The 23,127-nt window shown below is 32.4% G+C and overlaps 1 protein-coding gene across 2 annotated transcripts in view; it reads right to left on the bottom strand.

The window, feature by feature from the left end:
- Positions 1 to 285: 285 nt before the first annotated feature.
- The window catches only part of EIF4E3 (eukaryotic translation initiation factor 4E family member 3), a 48,208-nt gene continuing 25,366 nt past the window's right edge, over positions 286 to 23,127 (bottom strand). For both annotated transcript variants that reach the window (XM_074284102.1, XM_074284101.1), the window contains exons 3-7: positions 17,742 to 17,836; positions 15,881 to 15,941; positions 10,971 to 11,037; positions 6,560 to 6,715; positions 286 to 1,940 (exon numbers count right to left, since the gene is read on the bottom strand). In XM_074284102.1, coding sequence (XP_074140203.1) covers positions 1,894 to 1,940; positions 6,560 to 6,715; positions 10,971 to 11,037; positions 15,881 to 15,941; positions 17,742 to 17,767 — 357 coding nt within the window. In that variant the 5' untranslated portion in view covers positions 17,768 to 17,836 and the 3' untranslated portion in view covers positions 286 to 1,893. The remainder of the gene's footprint in view (positions 1,941 to 6,559; positions 6,716 to 10,970; positions 11,038 to 15,880; positions 15,942 to 17,741; positions 17,837 to 23,127) is intronic.

Genomic DNA, 23,127 nt, shown 5'->3' with positions numbered 1-23,127 from the left:
ACTACCAAAAATTAAGGCTAATATTACTATTTTTTACTTAGAAAACCTATGTGCAGCCCTTAACACAGATACATATATTTAAAAGTAAAAATACTTCAGGTTCAGTTTATTAATAAAAGATACATTTCTTATTCTTTTGGACATAAGAGTCATATAATTGCTTGATGAAAAATTAAGAAACAAGTTGAATGTCAGTAAATTTATTATATAAGCAGTTCCTTGTTTTCAGAAAAACAGGCCTATTAACACTTTATATTTCAATTTGAAATCAATGAAGCAACTCAATTTTAGAAAGTTTTTTTTTTATTGATAATGTAAGTGAACTGAGCAATTTATTATTTATAAATACAGCTGGAATTCTAAAAATGTTAAATGGAAAATTTTATTTATTCATAAACATATATTTCTGATGACTATTTTAAGTCATATCTTTGCTGTTCAACTTTGCAAAGAGAAGTTAGAAATATTGGGCAAAACAGTGCTGCTGAATCCTTTGCCCTGTCACAAGATTTATAACCTTGTGTTACTTGCCAATAATCCTGAAATACAGTAAAAGAAAGAAACAGTTTAAAAAAAAAAGCACACCAAAAATTCTTGTGCTTTTTCCAGGTAGGTATAGACAAAGACTTTCTAGAAAAAAGATATGGATTTCAGTGCAATATGAACAATTCCCAAGTGAAAACACTAATGTCATTCAGTGGGGGGAAGAAGAGCCTATACATTTGCTTCTACTCTGCAGTTTCTTATTTAAAACAAAAACAAAAACAAAACCCCCAAAACAGCTAAAATTAATAGTTCTTTGGTAATATAATAAAATATATCAACAATTCCAATAATTAATATAGATAAAATGCACTCAGAGTTCAACTTTGTAAATATTCACATTTACACTGCAAATGAGAATTAACTTCCTGCTCCTAAATGAAAAAGGGAGGAAAAAAAAACAAACCACCTCCCTTAGAGTACTGTCAATAATGTGAAACTACACAGAACACAAATTAAAAATGAGAATCCATTTAGCAAAATGCGTTAGGATTGATTTGAAAAACCTTAAGTAGTTACCTACACACCAAATTCAGAAGGCAACAAACTTAATTCAGAGCAATTACATTATCACCTCCCTTTTTCAAAAGGAATATCGGGTTTCCTACTGAAGTAAAGCCCCCTCTTCTACTCTTAAGAAATGCTTTCAAAAAACCAAAAAGAGGTCCTGGTTAAAAATATTTCCAGAGTGGATCAATATGAAAAGGTACTCATGGTATTCACCATAAATCATTTCTTGATCTTATATTTTGTATAAAAACAAAACTCCCCTAATTCCGAACCTTGAACCCACCAATACATGTACTCGTCAGTGCAAAATCAGTCCACTTTGTATGTTAGAACATGTAGTACAATTTCCCTTTCTCCTGAAACAAAAATAATGAGCAAAAAAAATTTTGATAGGAATGTTTCACAACAAAAAATTTAAAATGCCTGGTTCCCCAAGCCAGTCTCCTTTATGGATAACATGATCGGGAAGAGCAGCATTGTCAGGGCTGTGCCTATTTGCCCTTTTAAGAGAAACCAGAACATTGTACCTCAAGGAGACAAGTCTATGTAAAACAATAATTAGATTGAAGGGAAAATAAGAAGATGGAAGAAAAAAACAATCAGAATGAAAACTACAGAGAAAGAATCTTAAAGGCCCAAAGCAAGTAATATCACGTTAGAAGTCAACACAAATCCTTTGCCACCTGCAAGTTGGAGAGCTAATTGCCCAATCTGAGAGGATGAAAAACACATCTAAAATGGCAGCATCTTGCTCCAATAAGTCTTTTCTCCACTCTCCCTCCTGCTTAAATCAGATCCAAAACCAACAAGCAAGGACAAAGAATTCTGTACAGAGTGCAATTAATGTTTTCCACGGCCACCTTCAAAAGCATGATGTTCTTCATGGGCTAAAAGGGCAGGAAGAAAAGGAGAAAGAAAACAAAAAATTTAAATGAATGATGGAGCAACCTTTTCTAAGCATTTTATTTTAATTTTAAAATGTCAGTGAAAATTCAAATACCATTTCCCCAGTAACTGTTCACTAATGCATTTGTTTCCTGGGATATGTAATTAAAATAAAAAAAAAAAAAACAAAGCATAAGGAAACAATAGTAATGCTGTCTGATTCTTTTTGCTGTGTCCAAGAAACTAAGACTGGACAAGATGATGAAGAAAATATGTTGCTCCAAGTGAGATTCACAAATTAAAAAGTGTCACATGGAATATATCAGAAAAAAAATCCCAGCATAGTCAATATACTGTAAAGTCTTGTTTTAAAACACAAACTAAAAACAATCTAAAAAAACAACATGAGATAGTAAAAATAATTATGTTGCTCAATCAGAATTCAATAATACATTTTTTGCACTGAAGTTTTTTTCTTCTTCATTCTCTACAGGAAAAAAAAAATCTATGATGCTGGTCATCTTTAGACTTCCTCCTACTTACTAATTCCAGTGTCTAATATGGGGGAGGAGTTGACAATTGTGTTCTATAACTTGATAAGATGACATGTTTTACATTTTTAAATGAAAAAAGTTAGAACTAAGGTTTACAACATTTCCTCCTGAGTCAAGTGCCTAGTTAGAAAATTTATGACCTGGAGGGCAGCTCCTAAATCTAAAGACAAATGACAAAGCCAGACAACTGGATTTTTTATCTTTTACGGGTAGGTAACAACATTTCAAAGCTATGCCAAGGTAGGGGGAAGAAATCATAGCAACCAATTTAGTTTCATACTTTGGGATTCCACACTTTAAAGTGCCCTGGTCAATACAAACGAAAGAAGTCAACAGGAATTTACTAAGTGCTTACAAGGTGCCAGGCATTGTGCAAAACACTGGGAATACAAAGAAATGCAGAAGCAGTATTTGTCATCTAAAGAGAGAGACAACATACAAATAACAATGAATGTAAAAGACATGTAAACTGGAGCTAATCTCAGAGGGGAAATACTACCAGTGATGAAGATAGGCAAAGGTGGGCTTTGAGTTGAGAATTGAAGGAAGCTAGGATTGGTGAGCTGCCAACTGGTCATTTAAAAACTAAAACTAAGATAGTTAATCAGCCCAAACCCTTTACACTATTGCAAAGGCAAAATGGTGAATCTTTCCTTCCTTTCCCAATCTAAATACCTTACAACTTTTCATGTCTATTACTGTTTGACTTCTTTGAACCTTGAAAATTATTTTAATCTTAACCTCAGTTCACTCCTTAAAAAAACTAGTGTAGAAAAGTGTGCGTTACCTCAAGATCTGTATTCTTCTGAGGGTAATTTTAAGTCTCACAGACTCCAGATACAGAACTCCAACTTTGAACATTTCAATTGTCATGTCTATGCAATTCAGTTAAATGCCCTACTTTTTTTTTGGTCATTTTGCTGAAACACTATTTATACTCAGCAATTACTTTTCAGCAAACAAAATCCTACTTTGTAAAGTACACTCCTCTAAATCAGTTTTTCAATTAACTACAGGAGTGAGATGCATGCTATTTAACTTTGATTATATGCCCAAACAGTGACATTTGTAATTGACTAAAATGTTGTAGTTTCTTCACATTGATTTTAGTGTGTCTTCAGTGTTTGTATTGTTTCTTTGGTTCTGCATCATTTCTTGCAAATTTTCCTAGGTCTCTCTTAACTATTCATACCTCATTCTTTATGAATACTATATTTTAAAACTAAGTATTTTCACAGCTTTGTCTATTTAGCCATTTTCTTCCTTTCCTCTTTCCCTTCTTCCCTCCCTCATTTTTTTTTATTACTTCCTTTGTTCTCTCCTTTTTTACTTCCTCCCTTCTTAGACTTGTCAGGGCTTCTACTGAAATTGCTTTAACTCAGATCTGTACTTCAATAAAAAATATCTTGGCTGAAAACTATACATGGATAATATAGATAATATGATTAGTATATAACCTATCATATAATGTTTGATAAATGCTCATTGATTGACTGATGTATAAATTGCATAGAAAGATAGTATAGAAATATTCTTCCTACTTTCTGTACAGAGATTTCCCTTCCATTCTTCAATACAAGCTGAGTATAAACTAAGACTTCTGCCTAACATGAATTCTATGATTAAAAAGCAGAGTTAGACCTGAAAATAAAAGTTGTTTACAGTGAAATCTTGCCAGATTTTATATCTATCTATCTATCTATCTATCTATCTATCTATCTATCTATCTATCTATCTATCTATCTATCTTATTCATCCATTCCATCCATTTAGGTATCTATCATCTATATAAAATTTCCTTTCAGACTTACTGGCTGACTCAAATAAATATCAGTTCACTCTTCTCTGTGTGTATGATTTCTAATATATCCAGAATATGTCAATTCTTGAGTTCTTGAACCCAGAACAAAAAGTATTATCATTGCACACTACATTCATAAAGCTGGTCACCTGTGCTCAGTTCACTCTAAAGCTATTTTTCCATGCCAAATCACTCAGTGAACAACATTTCTGGCAATTTCTTATATTTCCCAAACAATTATGCAGATAATCCTACTGAGCAAAGACTATCTATCTTGGAGAGAGTCAGAAATATTGTTAGTGTTTTAATCAACATTAACATGATAATAATTTTATCTAAATTAAAATCTGGATAATTTGAAATATTTTAATTTTAATATATGCCATTAAAATATGATTTTCCTACTCAGAAATTACACTTGTCTTTAGCCATGATTTTCAGTGGCATCTATACTCAGTTTGGCCATTCAGCTTGACTAAATTAGCTAAAAATAAACTGAATTCTGTTTTTTTTTTCCCCCAGCAAGCACAACAATTAGTTGCTAAGCAGCAAATCATACTGCCACATGGTCAATCTTATTAGATCACTAATGTGGACTGAAAAAGTAGTCTGACCAATTATTTAATGAATGTGAACAATTTACATTTTGCTGATTCTAGATCAATTCAGATTAACTAGAATACTCCAAACCATAGAATCACAGAATGTTAACACCTTAGAAGTCATTTAATACAACACTCTACTTCTAGAGGAACTAAATTCCAAGGAATGTAAATGCCTTGTCCACAGTTACACAGCAGAACCTGGATTAAGACTCGCGTTTCCTGATTCCCAGGCCAGGACTCTTTACCACTTTGCCTTTCAATATCTCCTCTTCATAGTGTAAGGTTCAATCAAAGCAGCAATATCCAAAGGGACAGGGAAGAATAGTCTATCCCATTTCATCAAGAAAAACAAAACAACTCTGATATCAAAAGTGTTGCTGCAATAGTTTGTCATGATTTTTTTTTAAATCCATGTTAGTGCAGTAACTTAGATGTCAAAGTGGATAGAACATTGGCCCTAAAGTCAAGAGGACTTGAGTTCAAATCCAGATTCAAATACTTAACAAGGCCAAATCACTTTACCTCAACTGCTTTGTCAAAGAAAAATCCATGCTGGACAAAACATGTAAAAAATAAACTTTCACTTTTCTTTCTTTCTTTTTTTTTAAGAATGTAGCTTTATAATATCCATAGTATAAAACAGGCATGGACAGTTACCATTTCCCCCTGCTCCAAGTATAAGGAATATTATTTATCTAGAAACTCTTCCCACCACTCCCTTTTTGTTTTTCATCTTCATTTAAAATGAAGAAACTCATTACATTGTATTTTAACCATAGCTATGAGTTCTTTAGAACCTGAATAGTTTGACTTTTGTGCTTCTTATTTTCACAGAAGATTTGATCAATCAGCCAATCTTGATAAATTATATTTTAAGCTCCTTCCATCTTTTGGCAGTGGAATTTTGAGAAAAACAGGGGAAATTTGTTCTGAAAGTTTGTATATTTTAAACACTTCAAATATTTCAAAAAACTTAAAATTGTTTGTGCATACACATACCAGAAACTCACTGCTCACTGGATAAATAAGGGGGCAGTTCTAATCTCCAATTTATCGTTAAAATTATAACTCAGCATTTGTGTACATTTTAACAAAATATACAAAGCTGTTTCTTTTATAAGAAAGAGAACTTTAAAAGTATACATAAACAATAGATCCAAATTCAAATGGAAATTCTGGGTCAATATATACGTGTAGTCATATTTTAACCAAAGTAAGTGAATACATTTTCAGTTTCTGCATTTATAATTATGGATAATAAAGAATGTTTAGTATTTCAATATAACATACAACCATTTTTATATCTAGAACTAGCCTCACCTTATAATACAAATGTTATATATTTTAAATTTTCGTTTATGGGAGGAATGACTAAATATTTATCCCCATCTTAGTTTTGTATCTAATGCAATCATTACTGAGTATGGCATATATAAGATAGACTTAATTTTTAAAAGTAACAAATATTTTATGTATCTTTATTTCTAACTCACACAGGAAGGAATAAAATCTGGTCTGAATTAGGGAGACTTTTTTTAAACATATAAGAATCTCAAGTGATTCTTTTTTTTTTTTTTTAACTGATTAACAATATATCTTCTATTTTTAAAAGTAAAGTTTAGAATGACCTAGAAGGGAATAATTGGAACCAAAGTACTTACGTTTATAAAATACTGCTTTGAAAGATATGTGTGGCAAGAGTTCATAGATCTTTTCTAAGACTGTTGCTTCACTTGCTAAAGAAGCATTCACATTCCAGACTTGAACAACGTCTTCCCGATCACGGACACTCACACTAACCCCTATTACATCATCATCTGCATGGAGAACAGACAGGATCAAGAGAGAAATGAGTTAATCTTTGGATTCAGAATATATAATTTTGCCCATAAATTATGGATGAAACAAAAAAGGAATATGCTCTAAGGATTAATTATATTTTAAATTGGAAACATAATCAGCTAAAAGCTAGCAAACAAGTGATTTTATAGCAGCACTTTTTTTTCAGCAGCAATGTCATGGACTGGGGCTCCACATAACTGAAAAATATTGTTCTAAGCATCAAAGCATTTAAAAATTATTATTATTAAATTCATTTTTTGTGGAAACCATTCTAATATTTATCACACATTTCCCTGACATCTTAAACAAAATATAATGAAGTTAATGACTTCTTGATGACTGCAGATTAGGGACAGCAGTTGTTATAATGAAACTCTCATGAGCTATTGAGATGTGGATATATCTGTTTCACCGTGGACTCTCTTTCCCCAAGTTCTGAGTCCTGATGCTAATTTTTAAGTTGATAAGCTAATATCCCTGTGCTTACTTGTAACACCTTCTACTCACATAGCCATGCTTAAATTAAGATTTCTTTTCTATTGTGGATTGGGAAAACAAGTAATCAAACTTATTAGAACAATGTCTAAAAGACAGATAAATATATTGGCAGTGTGAACACAAGTGGATTTGTGTTCAAATTCAAATGTCTTATGCTTAATGCATGACCTCAGCAATCACTTAAGTTCCCTGAAAAATGGGAAAATAGAAATTAACTAGATGCCCTTTCAAGTCCTTTCCTCTTCTAGATTTATTATCTCACAATCTATTGGGACATAGTGTTATGGATAGTTGAAGGGGCTAATTTAGTGCTCACTGGATGAGGTTCTATTATAATTATTATAATGCTCGCTTGTTCCATATTTATAGATTTGAACAGAAAATACTGGAACTCAAAGGAAGTTTTGAGTTTATCTATTCCCATGCAATGGTGATAGTCTTAAGTAATATCTCTGGTTGCATACTTTGATTACATTAAGACAAGTGGGTTGTGCTGCAAACAGCACCACAAAACTGGACATTTAGTTAATAAACTGAAATACACAAGCATCAACACATTTAGAAAATGATAAATTTATACATTACCTTGCCTGATTTGTTTAGCAGGTGTCAAATTTTAGTAATTTTTTCATATGTTTTTCCTAAATTTATTTGTGTAATCAGATACAATTTAAATAATGAGTCTTATTCTAAAATTTCCTTTTAAAAATTCACTATATTCTTTATTTAAAAAATAATTTGAACCTAATAAATGGTACTTATCTTTCAGCTACAAGCAGAATTGATATAGCAGGAAGAAAGCTGAGCTGATGGCTAGAAAACCTAGGTTCTAGTTTTGCCCCAGGCTACGAGCTATATGACCTTGGGAAGGAGGGAAAAAAAATCTTTATTAAACACTTACTATATGCCAGCAAATGTATTAAGTGGCAAAAGCACTTCACTTCTCTAATCTCAATGTCTTCATTGGGAAAAAAAATAAAAAGAGGAGGGGTTGTATATAAACACACACACACCTTTTTTTAGAAGAAAATATGTTAATATAGTTGGCTTACTTTGAAATCCTATGTATTTTATTTTATGCATTTGAAAACAAGACTTTGAGAAGGAGTCTATAGACTTCAGAAGAACACCAAAGTACATACAAAAAGGTAAAGAAACTTTAGCCCTCTGTGGATGGGTGTGAATGTATTTGTATGTGTGTATATAAATAAATATATATATGTATGAATATACATCTATGAAATATATCTATACTTAATTATAGCCTACTTGGGGGAAGTGAGCAGAAGTGAAAGGAGAAAAAAGAATGCAGTAAAAAAAAATACGCAACAGAAACAAAAGAACAACCTACATGGAAGCAAAGAAAAGATGGACACTCGTGAATATAATTTCTTCTACTGTTATATATCCTTTTTTGAACTGGAAATTTATTGTTATAGATCTTGAATCCTCCCTGTTGTTCTGCTGGCATATGACAATGTTCTGTTTTGTTTTTCTCTTCTGTCTTTCTTTTTGCTATTGTTTCTTTTAAATAGGCAGAAAAAAATCTTAGACTAGATTAGATGGACGGAGATATTCTAGTTCTGCTATTCTAACAATTTTTATTTAGAGAAAGCATTTTTATCTTGTGGTACTAATAAAACAACTATCACTTTGGGGGGGGGAATAATCCTCTTTTCAAGTAATTTTTATAACATATTTCTTCACAATAGAAGAAATTATTTATGCAAATTGTTCTGATTTTGTTAAAAATAGAAACAATGTGCTGACAGGTTTTCAGTTAAATTTAATCTGTATATTATATATATACTATGTATATGTATATATACAAATATGTGTATATAGATGTATAAATATGTATGCATGCATGTAAATATATAGAGAGAAAGAGAGAGAAAGAGACACATAGAGAAAGACGCAGAGAGAGAAAGAGACTGAGACTCTTACTTGTTCAGCATATCACATCCATGAATATGGGCACCAAACATTATACATGAAGTATAAAGCAAATTATATGAAAGAGCATTTCTGGCTATCCAGGAAACATACATTTTATTTATACATGGAGTTAGCCAGCAAAACATGACCTTAATAAAATGTGTGTTATTTCCAGAGACAGTTGTGTAACCATAGATATTATTTATTTAAGCTGGTCAGCTATTTTTTACTTAGTTCATCTTTCCTAGTATCTGAAACAGAAATAATTCATACAGAAAACTGCCTCTCAAAGGGACTCACATGTTTGTAATTACACATGAGTCATATTTTTAAACATTTCACCAAGTTACTATTCTCTGTTAATGCATAAAGATTCTTTACTGTTAAGCCAATTATTTCATTTTAACCCAACTGATCTCTAAAGTAACTAAGTTGATGTCTAAGAGATAAATGTACCAAAAAAATCAAAAGACTTTAATCATTTAATTAGTTGTAGCTACAAACTGCTTGAATATGGCTGGTTTCTACCTTCTTTTTGAGAGAATTATCTGAAAACTCATAAGCTCTTTATTCTATCAAAATAATTTTTCAAGACAGTTGTGCTTGAGTTAAAGGCCAAAGAGGGAGAAACAGTTGATATACACTTATCCACAATTTGTCTGAATGAAACATCTAAGGAGGACTCAAAATGAACTTAAATACTCTCCTTTTTTGTGTGCTTAGATGACTAATGTTTAGTCATTCTTCAAGACTTTGGGAAATCCATTCAGCATTTAAAAAATAAGCTAGCAAGGTTCTGAAAGTCCTGAACTTATCATCACTAGAACACAGAAGATGGACCAGATGAAAAATTCACAGAACACTGCATAGAGAGAAGTTGAGAATGAGCCCTCCCTCCCTCTGCAGCCTCAGTTGTGGCTTGAATATGAAAGCTTTGCACTGGTTCTCCAGGAAAATGCAAGAGGGCAAAGGGGGAAGGGGAAAAGGGAATGTGAGAGATCAAGAGAATGAGCTTACTTTCCCACATATTTCAGGAGATACTATTGGCTCTTATTTTTCATTTTCCATTAAAAAAAATGAGACAAGGAAAATGAAAACAATTTTGTTTAATTTAGTAGCTCAGTAGATTGTAATTTTTCTTTCTGTTTCCTATTGATTGTATACAAATAGCTATGGCTATTTTTTTTCTAAAACCAGGAAACAAATAATTGAAATGAAGCAAATAATCAGTTGCTATATTTTATATTCTAAGACAGATATTGATTGTCTATGTGTATATAGATTTTACCTGCCAGGTTTTTTAATAGCTTGATATTTAAGAGAGTCTCTTCATTTATGTCTATTGTTATGTTTCTAGTAATTTCTTAATCGCGAATATGAATAATATTCATTATATTTCATGGAAAAACTTGGATGGCTACCACTAATTTGAATAAAATCTTATTTAACTGTTCAACTTCTGAGACAATCAGATAGCTTATGGAAAGTGATAAAATGTCTACAGGGAGCTCCAGAATTTGGACACACAAGAGTTAAAAGACTAAATAAAAATTTCTCTTTTACTTCTGAACATTCAGTAGGCTACCAAAAAAGATAATATAAAAAACATTGGTTACATGCAAAAAAAAATAAGCCAACTACATAGTAACAAAATAAACAGCTTCTAAACAACATCATATTAAAAAACCACAAAAAAAAAAAAAAACCAACAAAAACTTCTGCCAAGGAACAAACACAAAAGCCAAGCACTAGGTACACACACATGCAGTTTGAGCCATGATTTTTTGTTTTTACCTGCTGTAGAACAATCTGTAAACTGTTCCCCGATTGTTGCTAACAACAACTCTTTCCAAACTGTGGGCTAGCATGGAAGAGAAATACATACACACATTTTCAGATGATGAATTTCAGGATCCCATTCAGTTGCTCTTCTATAAGGAAACATTAGTTTTTCAAGCTCACTTGGAAAATTCAAACATTTTGAAGTCAGATGGGTAAAAATTCTTAATACTAAAATAACTCAGCTTTTATTAAATCCCTTCCAATGCTGAGCAAGAACACTAGGATTGCAAAGATGAAGTAAGACATTCTTCCTATCCTAGGGATCAACAAGTGGGATGGATGAGGGACACATATACAGAGGAACACGCATATAACTTACAATGTAAGTTTGGGTTTGAGTGTGAAGGAGGAGTCAAACAGGATGGTGTGAGAGGTTCAAAAAAAGAGTTATGTCTAGAAGGCAGTACCAAGGAATACTTCATGAAGCTGTATGGTATCTGAACAACATTTCAACAGGTAGAAATATAGGGAAAGCTTGATACCAGGAATTAGGGATGATGTGCAAAGACATAAAGGTGGGAGAGAGCAAGAAAAGGCCTGGTAATAATAATAATTAAGTTCATCTATTTGAGGCAGAGGCTATTTGATTTTTGTCTTTATAAGCCCATTGACAAGGACAATGCCTGGCACGTAATAGGTCTTTTCTATATGCTTGGTGATTGATTGATTTGAATTCAAGGAATAGTGGGAGGTAAACGTTGTAGAAGCTTTGAATGCCAAACTAAGGAGTTTTTATTTTGTTCAGTAGGCAGTGAGAAAAATAACACTGAATGTTTCTGAAAGGGGAATCATGTGATTTGATCTGTCCACAGGAGAGATTACTTTGGCAGCTGTGTGGAGAATTGTAGAGGAAAGAGCCTGGAGAAGCTTATTACATAAACAGAGCAATTTTATAACACAGGAAATCATAATGAGCTGTGGTAAACTGAGGCAAGGAGAAATTTCTAGTAAAGGCATTGGTCATGTTTAGAATAACTGAGAAAAAAGAACTGCTAAAGTCAGTGACACTCATAAAAGATTAGGAGAGATTTAATTTCCCCTTTCATAAGCCAGAATGTGTATATATGTGTGTATATACATATGTAAATGTGTGTTAGAAGGTTTTCTGCTCTTAAATAAAATAACTCCCAAACATACATATTTTATATATATATATATATATATATATATATATATATATATATATATATATATATATATATATATATATATAGATATAGATATAGATATAGATATATAAACAATTTCATTATTGGGTTAATTTCAAAAGTATCAAATCATTGCTGTGTTTAAGTCTGAAACTGCAAGGATTTTCTTGCATTGGACAATTTTTTTTAAATGTTAAAAACTTAAACTCCACAAAAGGCTTCAAAAAAAAAAAAAAAAGAAAGAAAGAAAGAAAAGAAAAGAAAGAAAAAGAAACCAGAGGGGATTATTTTAACTGTTTTGTGTCTATTGTCAAAGCTGTCATAGTCTTGAAATGTCACAGTAGTAAATAAGTTACCATTGGGGATAAGCTAAACTCTTCCTGTGAGCTGGTTGATTTGCAAAATCATTTATTCAGTTAAAAACATTTCTTAAGTACTTACTATGTTCTAGGCACTGTGTTAAGTACTGAGGTTATAAAGAAAAGGGAAAAAACAAAAACAAAAAGGGGTATGTGAGGAGGTGATCAATATGCAAATAACTATAACATGTGTATAAAGTAAATGGTAAGCAATTTTAATGGAAAGATATCACTTCAGGATCAGGGAAAAAAGAGCAGAGGAAATAAAAAAAGACCTTTAGAAAAGATGAGGGATGAGATGAGTCTTGAAAACAACTAGAGAAGCTAGGAATTGGAGATGAGGAGGGAGAGCATTCTAGGCATAGGAGATAGCCAATGCATGGAGTCAGGAAATGAAGTATCTTGTGTGAAGAATAGCAATAGACCAAAACGTTGGATCAGCTTACATAGAAGGGAATAAAATTTAAGAAGACTGGAAAACTACAATTGGGAGAGGTTGTAAAGGGCTTTAAGTATCAAACAAGGTACCTTTGTGATTTTACCTGAAAAAGATTTCACTAAGTTTCTTGACACATGTATGTGATAGTGTCATAATTGTGTGCCTTGTGACAGAAGAGACCTTGGCATCTGTCTAATAAGTCAAGCTGAATCAGAATCCCTAGTAAAGATCCCTATTGCCAAATCTTTTTCCTTTAGCTCTTTGAGTTCCTCCTATGTACTTTTTTCACCTTGTTCTCTCCCACTCTCATTCCCCTTTATTTACTATCAAGGATTTTTTAAAAAGACTTTTGCCTTTCTTCTAATTTGTTTCTAGGTAGTGTCTCTGCATAGCACTATTAATTAGGAAGGGAGAAGTTAAGATTAGTGAAAATTAATTATCCTTTTCATTTCATATTTTCTGTTGCACTTGGCTTCAAGGGAAATTGAATGCAATGTTACTATTTGTTAATTAAGAATTGTGAAAAGTGTTGGCTACTTAGAGAAAAGGCACTGGTATACTTATGAAACAAAAATCATTATTATTGATACCTGTTGCCAAGTGGGCCCTCTGAAACAAAGGAATTTGGTGATTCTGTTATTAAGACTATACATGTGAGTCAGCAGAAAAAAAGTGATCTAAAGTCAGAGGACCCTGGTTCAAATATGGGCTCAGTTACCTGTTAACTGGGTGAGAAAAAATGAACTTGAGGACTAAAGTGAATTCTAACTTAAAACTTAATATGTAAATGTCATTATGTATACTCTAAGAATATTACCGAATGGGGGGATTGGGAAGGGAAAGAGGGAATCCATCCAGACCACATATCCCCAAAATCATAGTGACTTTGCATATAACAGCAAAAAAATACAAAATTATATAATGTATGATGATTAAGTAATGCCAGAAAACATAGACTGTGACCATAATGGAATATTAAATTCCACAGGTAATTGCAAGTATAATATCAGGAAATATGAGAAGATATACAAGAGATGCAGGGTGAAGAAAGCTGTATCAGAACAACTGATACAGTAGCAACAACAATATAAACAATATTAACATGATCCAAAGAATCCGCAGAAATAAAAAGCCAAAAGGGGAAGCAGTAGCAAAAGGACAATTGTTAATACTCTTCAAGTCAATGCACATTTTAAAAAAAACAAATAATAAACAAAGGACCTAAGATTTTGCATATGATGTTTTAACTTTTTCAAGGATTTCAGGAGAAAGGTAAAAAATGAAGAGGAAATTCCTTTCAAATGAGGTAGACATTAGTTTCTTTAAAAACTCAATTACTAATATGTTTGAGCAAATAAAAAATGAAATATGAAAAATAAATCTCCCTCCTTCCATTCTCTTTCTCTCTCCCTCCTTCCCTCCTTCCCTCCTCCCCCTTCTTTCTCTCTCTGCTTATGAAGCCTTATGTAGTTTGCTATTTACTTCCCTTAAATTTTTTTTCTTTTTAATACTTATGCCAAGTAACAGTCAAAACTTGGAAGAATGTATCTTGACTAATAGTTTGCACCTTTAACAAATAAATCTGGTTCTATACAGCTCAGACATATGGGTCCCTGGAGGGTTTTCAGTTCTTTTGAGCATACATACATGAAAGAAACAATGAAAAGGTGAGACTGTGGAGTATTATTTCTTTTATCCCTTATCAAGGACTGGTTTTGGTTTGATAAGTCTTAAAGTAATATTTTAATGTTCATTTTTATTCAATATAATGAATAAGGGCCCATGTGGAGATGCTTCTTTTTTACTCTCAACTCTATTATAGGCATCTATAGTTTTGCTTTTGAATGTCCCCCACCATAGCAAACAACTCCACGTCTTAAGTGTCACCTCTATTTTACTGGATACTGGGAGAATTCTGGCCATCAGAAACAAGGCCCAGCACCACTCTGGAGCTCCTAAATAGCAATATTTCCTGCCCTAATGTCCAATCACCATTCTGAAGTGAGCCATTTTGCTCTTCTGTAGAAGCCTAGTGGCTGTCTAGTCTTGGAGGCTCACTATTAATGCCAGATTTAGTGTAGAAACCCAGTCAGTTTAGTCTACTGTAGCTGAGAATTCCTAAACTCAAGCAATTTATTATCTGAGACTTCCTCATTTGGAAATGATTACTGGTGTGCAATACTACATCAATTAGAAAAGAATTAAAATAAAATACTGTTATCACATTATCGAGGGGAAAAAAAGATCTCTGATCCCAGGTTAAGAATATCTTGGCTTCAAATAACTTAAAGTCATAAATTGAGTGATGGAGCCAAGACCTAAACATTAACTTTTTGATGTTAAACTGATTCAAAACACAATTCTGCTTTAAAAGGGCATGTGAAAATGTAATCACTGTAAAAGAAATACTCTGTGAAATTATTTAAAAGTGTTATTTAGAGTTATTATAAGTCATTGGAGCTATCCTCCATTTCAAAAAAAAAAAAAAAGCCACTGGTTAGAATCTTTAGGTTCCCATGATAATAAGAATGGAATTAGTATAAGTTTGACCAATCCAAGAGTAAAACCTTCTTAATATTGCCAATTGAATAAAATATGGGAACTTGAGAAAAGTGAGAGAAATAATTTTCTTAGTAGTAATTCCCTTTTATGCCAGCCTGCCCAGCCTTGAGTTTTGCAAGCTGTTTCATAAGTCAGTGATGCTATTGCTACTTTATAGAGGAAGAGAAATGATTTCCCAAGATGGGGAGAATAGGGCAGAGAAAGAGCTAAGAGAGAAATTCGGGGTTTTTCATCATTATGTTCTACTCAAAGTCAACCAAACTATCCTTCTCTGAATGGCACAAATCTGCCTGCCAACATAATAAACAAAGGACCAGCTGAGTCATTTCCAGAAAGGCTCTGGTACAGACATACCGTGCTTTCCTTTGGGACTTTCATTTTCCACACACCACCCTTTGCATTGCTTTCTTCTTCCCTAAATTGAAAACCAAAAAAAAAAAAAAAAAAAAAAAAAAGTTGAAAAAGTATATGAGTGGATTAAGTGACTATCTGTCTAAGGTATGCGTGCATGTACACATACATGTGTATATTTATGTATTATGCATGTGTATATATGTGTACATTGTACACACATTTCATTACATCAAACTATATGTGATTTCTTCAGCAGAGACGCTCCTCTACTCTTTCTATTCCCTCCATTTGTGCACATCCCCTCCTACCAAAAAGAAACATTCAAAGATTTCCTGAAAAATTTTTTTATTATCATGAACTTAACAGTCATCAAAAAACATTCCAATATTCAATGAACTACAAAAAATAATGAATATGAAACCACAAATTTGTTATTTGTGTTTTTTTTAAAGACTATTAGATTTATTTTAAATTTGAACTATGTTCAGTTTAACAAGGTAGTTATTGAGTATGACTTTAGTGGAGAGCATAGGACAAAGGCCAAAATAAACATAATAATAGACTTTAATGGCCTTGGAAAAGAAAACAAAATAAAAGAATCTTCCCTTAAAAAACTTTATTTCACTTTCTCCACGGGCAAAAGAAATTGATGAGAACGGGTCAGGGATTCTCTGTCTGAGATCTATGAAGTTTTTTTCTTTAATAGTTTGATAATTGAATTTAAATAAAATTGTTTTCTTTTGTAATCCTATGCATTTTTGTGCACTTAAGAATATTATTCTGCAAAAGGATTCATAGACATAAAAAGAGACAAATGACCTCTGGAATGTATGGAATAATAGAAAAGAGGAAGGATCACAGACTCTCTAATTTTCTGCCTTTGGATTCCCAGCTTTTACACTGTCTGAAACCAGAGTAGGTGTTTGATAAATAGTTTCTGAATTGAAAGTGAGAAAAATTCTGCTAACATTCAGGACAATGAGGCTGAGAAGAGGTTTGGTTTACGATTCTAAAGGGGACAGTGGATGGGGGGAAAAAATCCATTGGATTGTGTGGGAGTCTGATAGGAGATTAAAAATAAGAGAGTTATATTGAAAATTGCCAGATTTGGAGTCTAAGGATTTGTATTTGAGATTTGCCTTTGACACTTATTACTTGTGTGATCTTGAGCAACTTTTCCAGTTCTGTTTTCTTATCTCTAAAATGGCAAGGGATAGGAAAGAACACTTAATGATTTCTGAGGTCTCTCCCATATGTAACTGCTTCTTCTCTGATAACATTAGTAATCTTATATGATATTAATATAATTCTATATTTTAAATTCATATGAGGTCTATTTTTTTTATTTAAAACATATATCCTACCTTGTCTCTCCATGAGACTGTGGAACTATGTCTAATCCAAACTCTCAAAAACAATACTTTTTGACATTTTCTCTATTATAGATCACAGGCAATCTTAGTGAAGCCTATGGAATCAGAATAATATTTTAAATGCACAAAATAAAATAAGATTAATAAGGGAAACTATATTGAAATGTTGTTATCAATATTGAAAAAAACAAGTTCACAGACTCCTGCTTAAGAACTCTAAGTCTCTAAAATATAAGGCTTAATAACAATATTTGTTTTTGATGACAATGATGCAAAGCATTGAGGAGAAAAGGCTGAAAACAGCCATGTTTTCTGAAGGCCTTAGATGACCTAGGTGGGCATGTTGTTCTTTCACTACAAACTCAAAATTTTATTTTCAGACTTAAGTGGTAGAGAGTCATGGTTTTATTCCAAGTCAGTACAAATCTATTTGCTTCACTGTGGTTTCCCTCCCACTTTTAGCCTGAAATTACATAAGACTTGCTTACCAGAGTGGTCTTCTCTCTCCCCTCATTAAATGATAACTACATCTTAGAGGCAGGTTAGTAACAGGAGGAATATTATTGTACACACTCCAGAATATCTTGGAAAGAAAACAACATATTTTAGTTTAATTCAAATCTTTTTCATTTAACTTATATGCTACTAAATCATCAAAATTAACACATGCAGGAAAATATGATTCTCATTAAGTTATAGCTATTAAAAATAGATTTTTTCTCATTATCACTTTCAACCTTCCACTAGGAACATTAACATTTATAATGATAGAGAATTTTGCTTGCTAAAACCATGCCAAGTCCTATGCTTTAGAGTTCTATGGTTACTGAGCAAATATTCTTATGCAACATGAAATCATACACTACTAAGAATTGATTTGTAAATAATGATTTTTCTGACATCATAGATGATTTCCAATTATTTTCTTAAAAATAATGTTTCAATTTTCTACCCTGGCACAAGGGAGTCTGAGAGAACAATTAGGGTGGGGGAGAAAAGAGAGAAGGAATGGAGGAGAGAGAGAAAAGGGGGAAAGAGAAAAAGAGAGAAGAGAGAGAGAGAGAGGAGAGAATATGACCTTAATTTCATTTTTTTACTTTATAGGGGTATGTGAATACAACCATTTTTTTATGTTCTTACTTTTCTTTACACCCTATTGAACAGATGATGTTTCAGGAGGTCATATAGCCAAAGAACCATAGCAAATCATACTTCCTAAAGCCAGAAAAATCCCTTAACATGCCCTTTTAACTCAGTTCTTCCCAACTCCTAGGATTATTTTCATGCTACCTAATAATAATACTTGAACACAAACAATTATAATAAAAATAAAGAAAAGAGACTATAGTAAAAAGGATAAAATATCATTATTTTGTTTCTCTACCACCTTATCTCCAAACTGGGCCACATACTGATACTTGGTTAAATCTCTTTGCTCAATAATACAGCATATTTTAGGAGCAAAATAGTTATAGACAAAAAAATATTACCTTTTTACATACAACAAATGAGACAGAAAAAATTTAAACCTAGCCAAAATCAATTATACTGACTCTCATGGCATAAGTGCTTTAGAATTTCAGTCTTCATACATCTAGAAAAAAATGAATTTTAGATTCTGAAGGAAAAAGAACCATCACTAGACTAATTTTTTCTTTTTAGCAAATGTGAGGTGAAGATTATAGTCCAAGAAGACATAACTGAAGAAAATTTTTATTTAACATATTTTAAATATTTAAATGCTTGGATCTGAGCACAAAAGTGTTGGGAAAATATCTAATGTATTTAAAACACCTCCATTTAAAACAATAGTTGCAATAAATCAATCAATTAATCAACAAGTATTTATTAAATATCCATGTGGTCTATGTGGTAGGCAGGCACTACAGATGTAAAAGCTAAAGAGAAAAGATTATTCCTGCCTTTAAAGAGTTTGTATTATTCTGGTGGAGAATAAAATATGGTCACAGATAAGTAAATACACAATACATACAAAATAAATGCAAAGTAATGGGAGAAGTGGAGATATTTAAAACTGGAGAAAATTATGGAAAGTCTATTGAAAATATATTTTGAGCTGACCCTTGAAGACTAAAGATTATGAAGCAGCTTACTTAAATGGTGTTTCCTCTACAAATATTATAAACTTCCTCTAATCTTTAGAATTATTTGATAAGCCTAAAAGATGGTGAAATGCTGAAGGAAGCAATATTACATAATTCTTTGGGAATCTATTTTACTGCCAAACTCAAGACATTGTAAGGTTGGAAACTTAATGAGACATATTCACATTTTCTACAACATTAAAGTTTCTATTCGGATTCGGGAAACAAAAAGCTATAAATATATCCTTGCAAATGGTTTTCAAATAGTATTTACATCTAAAATAATTCTATTTGGCTTATAAAATGAAAAGAATTAATTCAGCTCCTTTGTTTTCACATGTGGCTTATTATCTGTCCTACATCATTGCACATTGAAGGATTTTCTTGTTATTACTAATGTTAAACAATAATAATCATAGTTGACATTGGATAACCACTTCACAATTTACAAGGTAGTTCATATTCACTATCTCATTTTTAAAAATATTTCCCAAATGAATTAGATGAAGTTAGAGATGGGATAATTATAAAATTTACAGAGGGCAGGTTGTTGAAAGAAATAGTCAATGCCTTGGTTTATTTTATATCCAAAGCTTTGACAAATTGTTAATCATTTAAAGTAGGTTTTTGGATGATTCCCTAAGTGTATCATCATATTAATTGCACAGAGCCATAGTTTTATCTTCTTATCGCCTATTCTAATTCATTTAATCTTTTTCTTTTCTTATTGCTAAAACCAACATTTCTAGTACAATATTAAATAATAATGATTATAACAAGCATCCTTGTTTCACCACTGATCTAATTGGGAATGTGTCCAATTTCTCTCCATTACAAATAATCCTTTCTGATGGTTTAGATAGATGTTGCTCATCATTTTAAGAAAAATTCCATTTATTCCTTTGCTCTCTAGTTTTTTTTAATAGGAATGGGTGCTGCATTTTGTCAAAAGATTTTCTGCATCTATTGAGATTATCATATGACTTCTGTTACTTTTATAATTAATATGGTCAATTAAGGTAATAGTTTTCCTGATATTGAACCAGGCCTGTATTCCTGATATAAATCCCAGTGTTCATAGGTTATTTTAATCTCTTTGCTAATATTTTATGTAAAATATTTGCATCAATATTCCTTAAAGATATTGGTCTGTAATTTTCTTTTTCTGCTTTGCCTCTTCTTGGTTTAGGTATTAGTACCATATTTATATCATAGAAGAAATTTGGCAGGGTTCATTATTTACCTATTTCTCCAAATAATTTACCTAGTATTAGAATTATTTGTTCTTTAAATGTTTGGTAGAATTCACTTGTGAATTCATTTGGCACTGGAGATTTTTTCCTAGAGAATTCACTGAGTAGCTAATGCCTTAAACAGCACTAAAAAACTTTTATTAGGCTAACACCTAATAAAGATGAATCTAGTTAATCAAATGTAATAAAATAAATGTAAAATCCCATACTTGGGTTTAAAAAATCAATTTCCCCCTGAATGAGAGATGTAAGGCTAGAAAGCCATTCTAATTTTAAAATCTGGGGATTTTATGAATAATTTCAATATGAATTAAAAAAGTATCTTCACTCAATAAAAGTATACAAAGTGTTACAACATTCCTATGAGTCTGCACACACACATTCTTACACACACATACACACACCAAAAAGAAAAGTATTATCTTAGGCTGCACCAAGAAGAATGTTATCTAGAACAGGGGAGTACTTGTACCCTTATACTCTGCCTTAGTCATTGTTTTGCATCGTTTTTATGTCTGGTACACAGTACAATCTTGCATAGTAAGTATAACAACATAATAAGTATAATAAATGTTTATTAATTGAGTGCAAGTTCTGGGACCCACATTTTAGAAAGTTCAATGGAAAGCAAGAACACAACCAGGAGTAAATAACTAATACAGTACATGCTACATGAAAATGCACTGGAAGAATGGGAGATGGTTAGCACAAAGAGAGACATGATAACTCTCCAAGTAATTAAAGGGTTGTCTTATAGAAAGAAAAATTAGATTCATCCGATTGGCTCTAGAAATCAAAACTAAGAGCAGTAGGTAGAGATTGCTGAGAGACTGAGAAGTTTTACATGAAGAAAGCCTTCACAAAAAAATGGCCAGAAAAAATAGAAAGAATGGTCTCGGGAGTCAGTGGATTCTCTTTCACTGGAAATCTTCAGGAATATTATAGATGAGATTCTTGGCCAATTATGGGTTGGGCTATAAGGCTTTCAAATTCTCTGATCAGCTGAGACTTGAAATTGATCGGATTAGAAATCTACTGCCCCCCACAATGACTCCATACTTCTAAAGGCTCAAAAAGAAACTTAACAAGATGGAAAGAAAGGGTCAATGCAGTCAGAATCTAAGCAACTTTTTCTTAAAATGGAAAAGTGTTAGGATTACTAGGTGAGAACTCAGATTCTCTGGACAATTACAAGGTGAGAACTCAGGTTGACTTGACAGTTCTCTGGCTCAGACCTGTAAAGGGAGTTTACACCTTAGGAATCCTAGAAGGAGCAAGCTCATTGGCTGAAGTGGTTCTTCCCAGAAGCCCTTGCATTATCCCACGCCCATTCTCTGGGAGGATAAAAAGAGGCAACATTGAGCTTGGAAAGCAGTCTGGACTGGGGAAGGACAAGGGCTGGAGGACAGCACTCCAGGAAGAGGAGAAGTCTCTGCCTACATCAGGCTTGACGCGGCTCTCTGCAGGAAGGGAAGTCACTTCTCTGGACAAGAGTTAAGGGCAACTGCCTGGAGACAACGGTTCACTACAGGAAGAAGAATCTGTCTGAGAGATTTGAGTAGACACAGCAGATCTACTCCCAGAGAGTGATCCGGCAGCTTCTGGAGACAACAGCACGCTACAGAAAAGGTCCACATCTGATTTAGATTCTATATTCACTTCTATGTGAACCAGATATTCTCAAAGACTTTCATAACATTGAAATGATGTTCATTATATGTCAGTGTTTAAGACAAAATGAAATGTCCAAATTGTTTGGAATTCTCCTTAATTAGATTCTTTGCCAATCACTTCAACTTGCTGGCTACAAAGTTGCTCATGTTCCTTCTATTCTAAAAACCAAAACCAAATAAACAAAAATCTTGATCTCCCATCCTTAATAGCAGTAGTCCAATATTTCCTCCTTTCTTTTCTGCTAAACTCTGAAAAACATTTTCAAACATTGATTCCTTTCTTTTTACTCTCCTCTTAATTATCTGCAATGTAGTCTCCAAATTCATCCTTCAATTGAAACTGAACTCTCTATAGCACCTAACAATGTTGATTAACTTTTCCTCCTACGCTTTTTCTTTTCTGGATCTTCATCATGCTACTCTGTCTTGGTTCTCATCCTCCCTATCTGACCATTTCTAAGCCTCTTTTTATGGATCTCTCTCTCTCTCTCTCTTTCTCATTCTCTTTTCTCTATAAAATTTTGGTTCTTCTTTGACATGACATATACATTTCCCAAATCACTATATTATGCAAAATCACACAATAAAAACCATAACGCTTATAGAGAAAATAATTTTACACATGTTAAATAATTTTCAAAATTCATAAGTACTACATAAAATAGTAGTCATATCCTCAGACTCAGGATACTGCTTAGCTTGTTTCCAGGCAAGTTAAGCAGTTGGGCAAGGCAAAACACCAGGTCTCAAGAATAAATAGCATTGAAGCAAACTTGAAATTTGTATCATGCTCAAAATGTTAAATTGTGATGGAAGAAATGCACAATTTTGAAACACACATTG

This window comes from Sminthopsis crassicaudata, chromosome 1 (assembly GCF_048593235.1).
Source record: "Sminthopsis crassicaudata isolate SCR6 chromosome 1, ASM4859323v1, whole genome shotgun sequence".
Taxonomy (NCBI): Eukaryota; Metazoa; Chordata; class Mammalia; order Dasyuromorphia; family Dasyuridae; genus Sminthopsis; species Sminthopsis crassicaudata.
The sequence above is the reverse complement of the archived record's forward strand: the minus strand, read 5'-3'. Positions and strand labels throughout refer to the sequence as shown.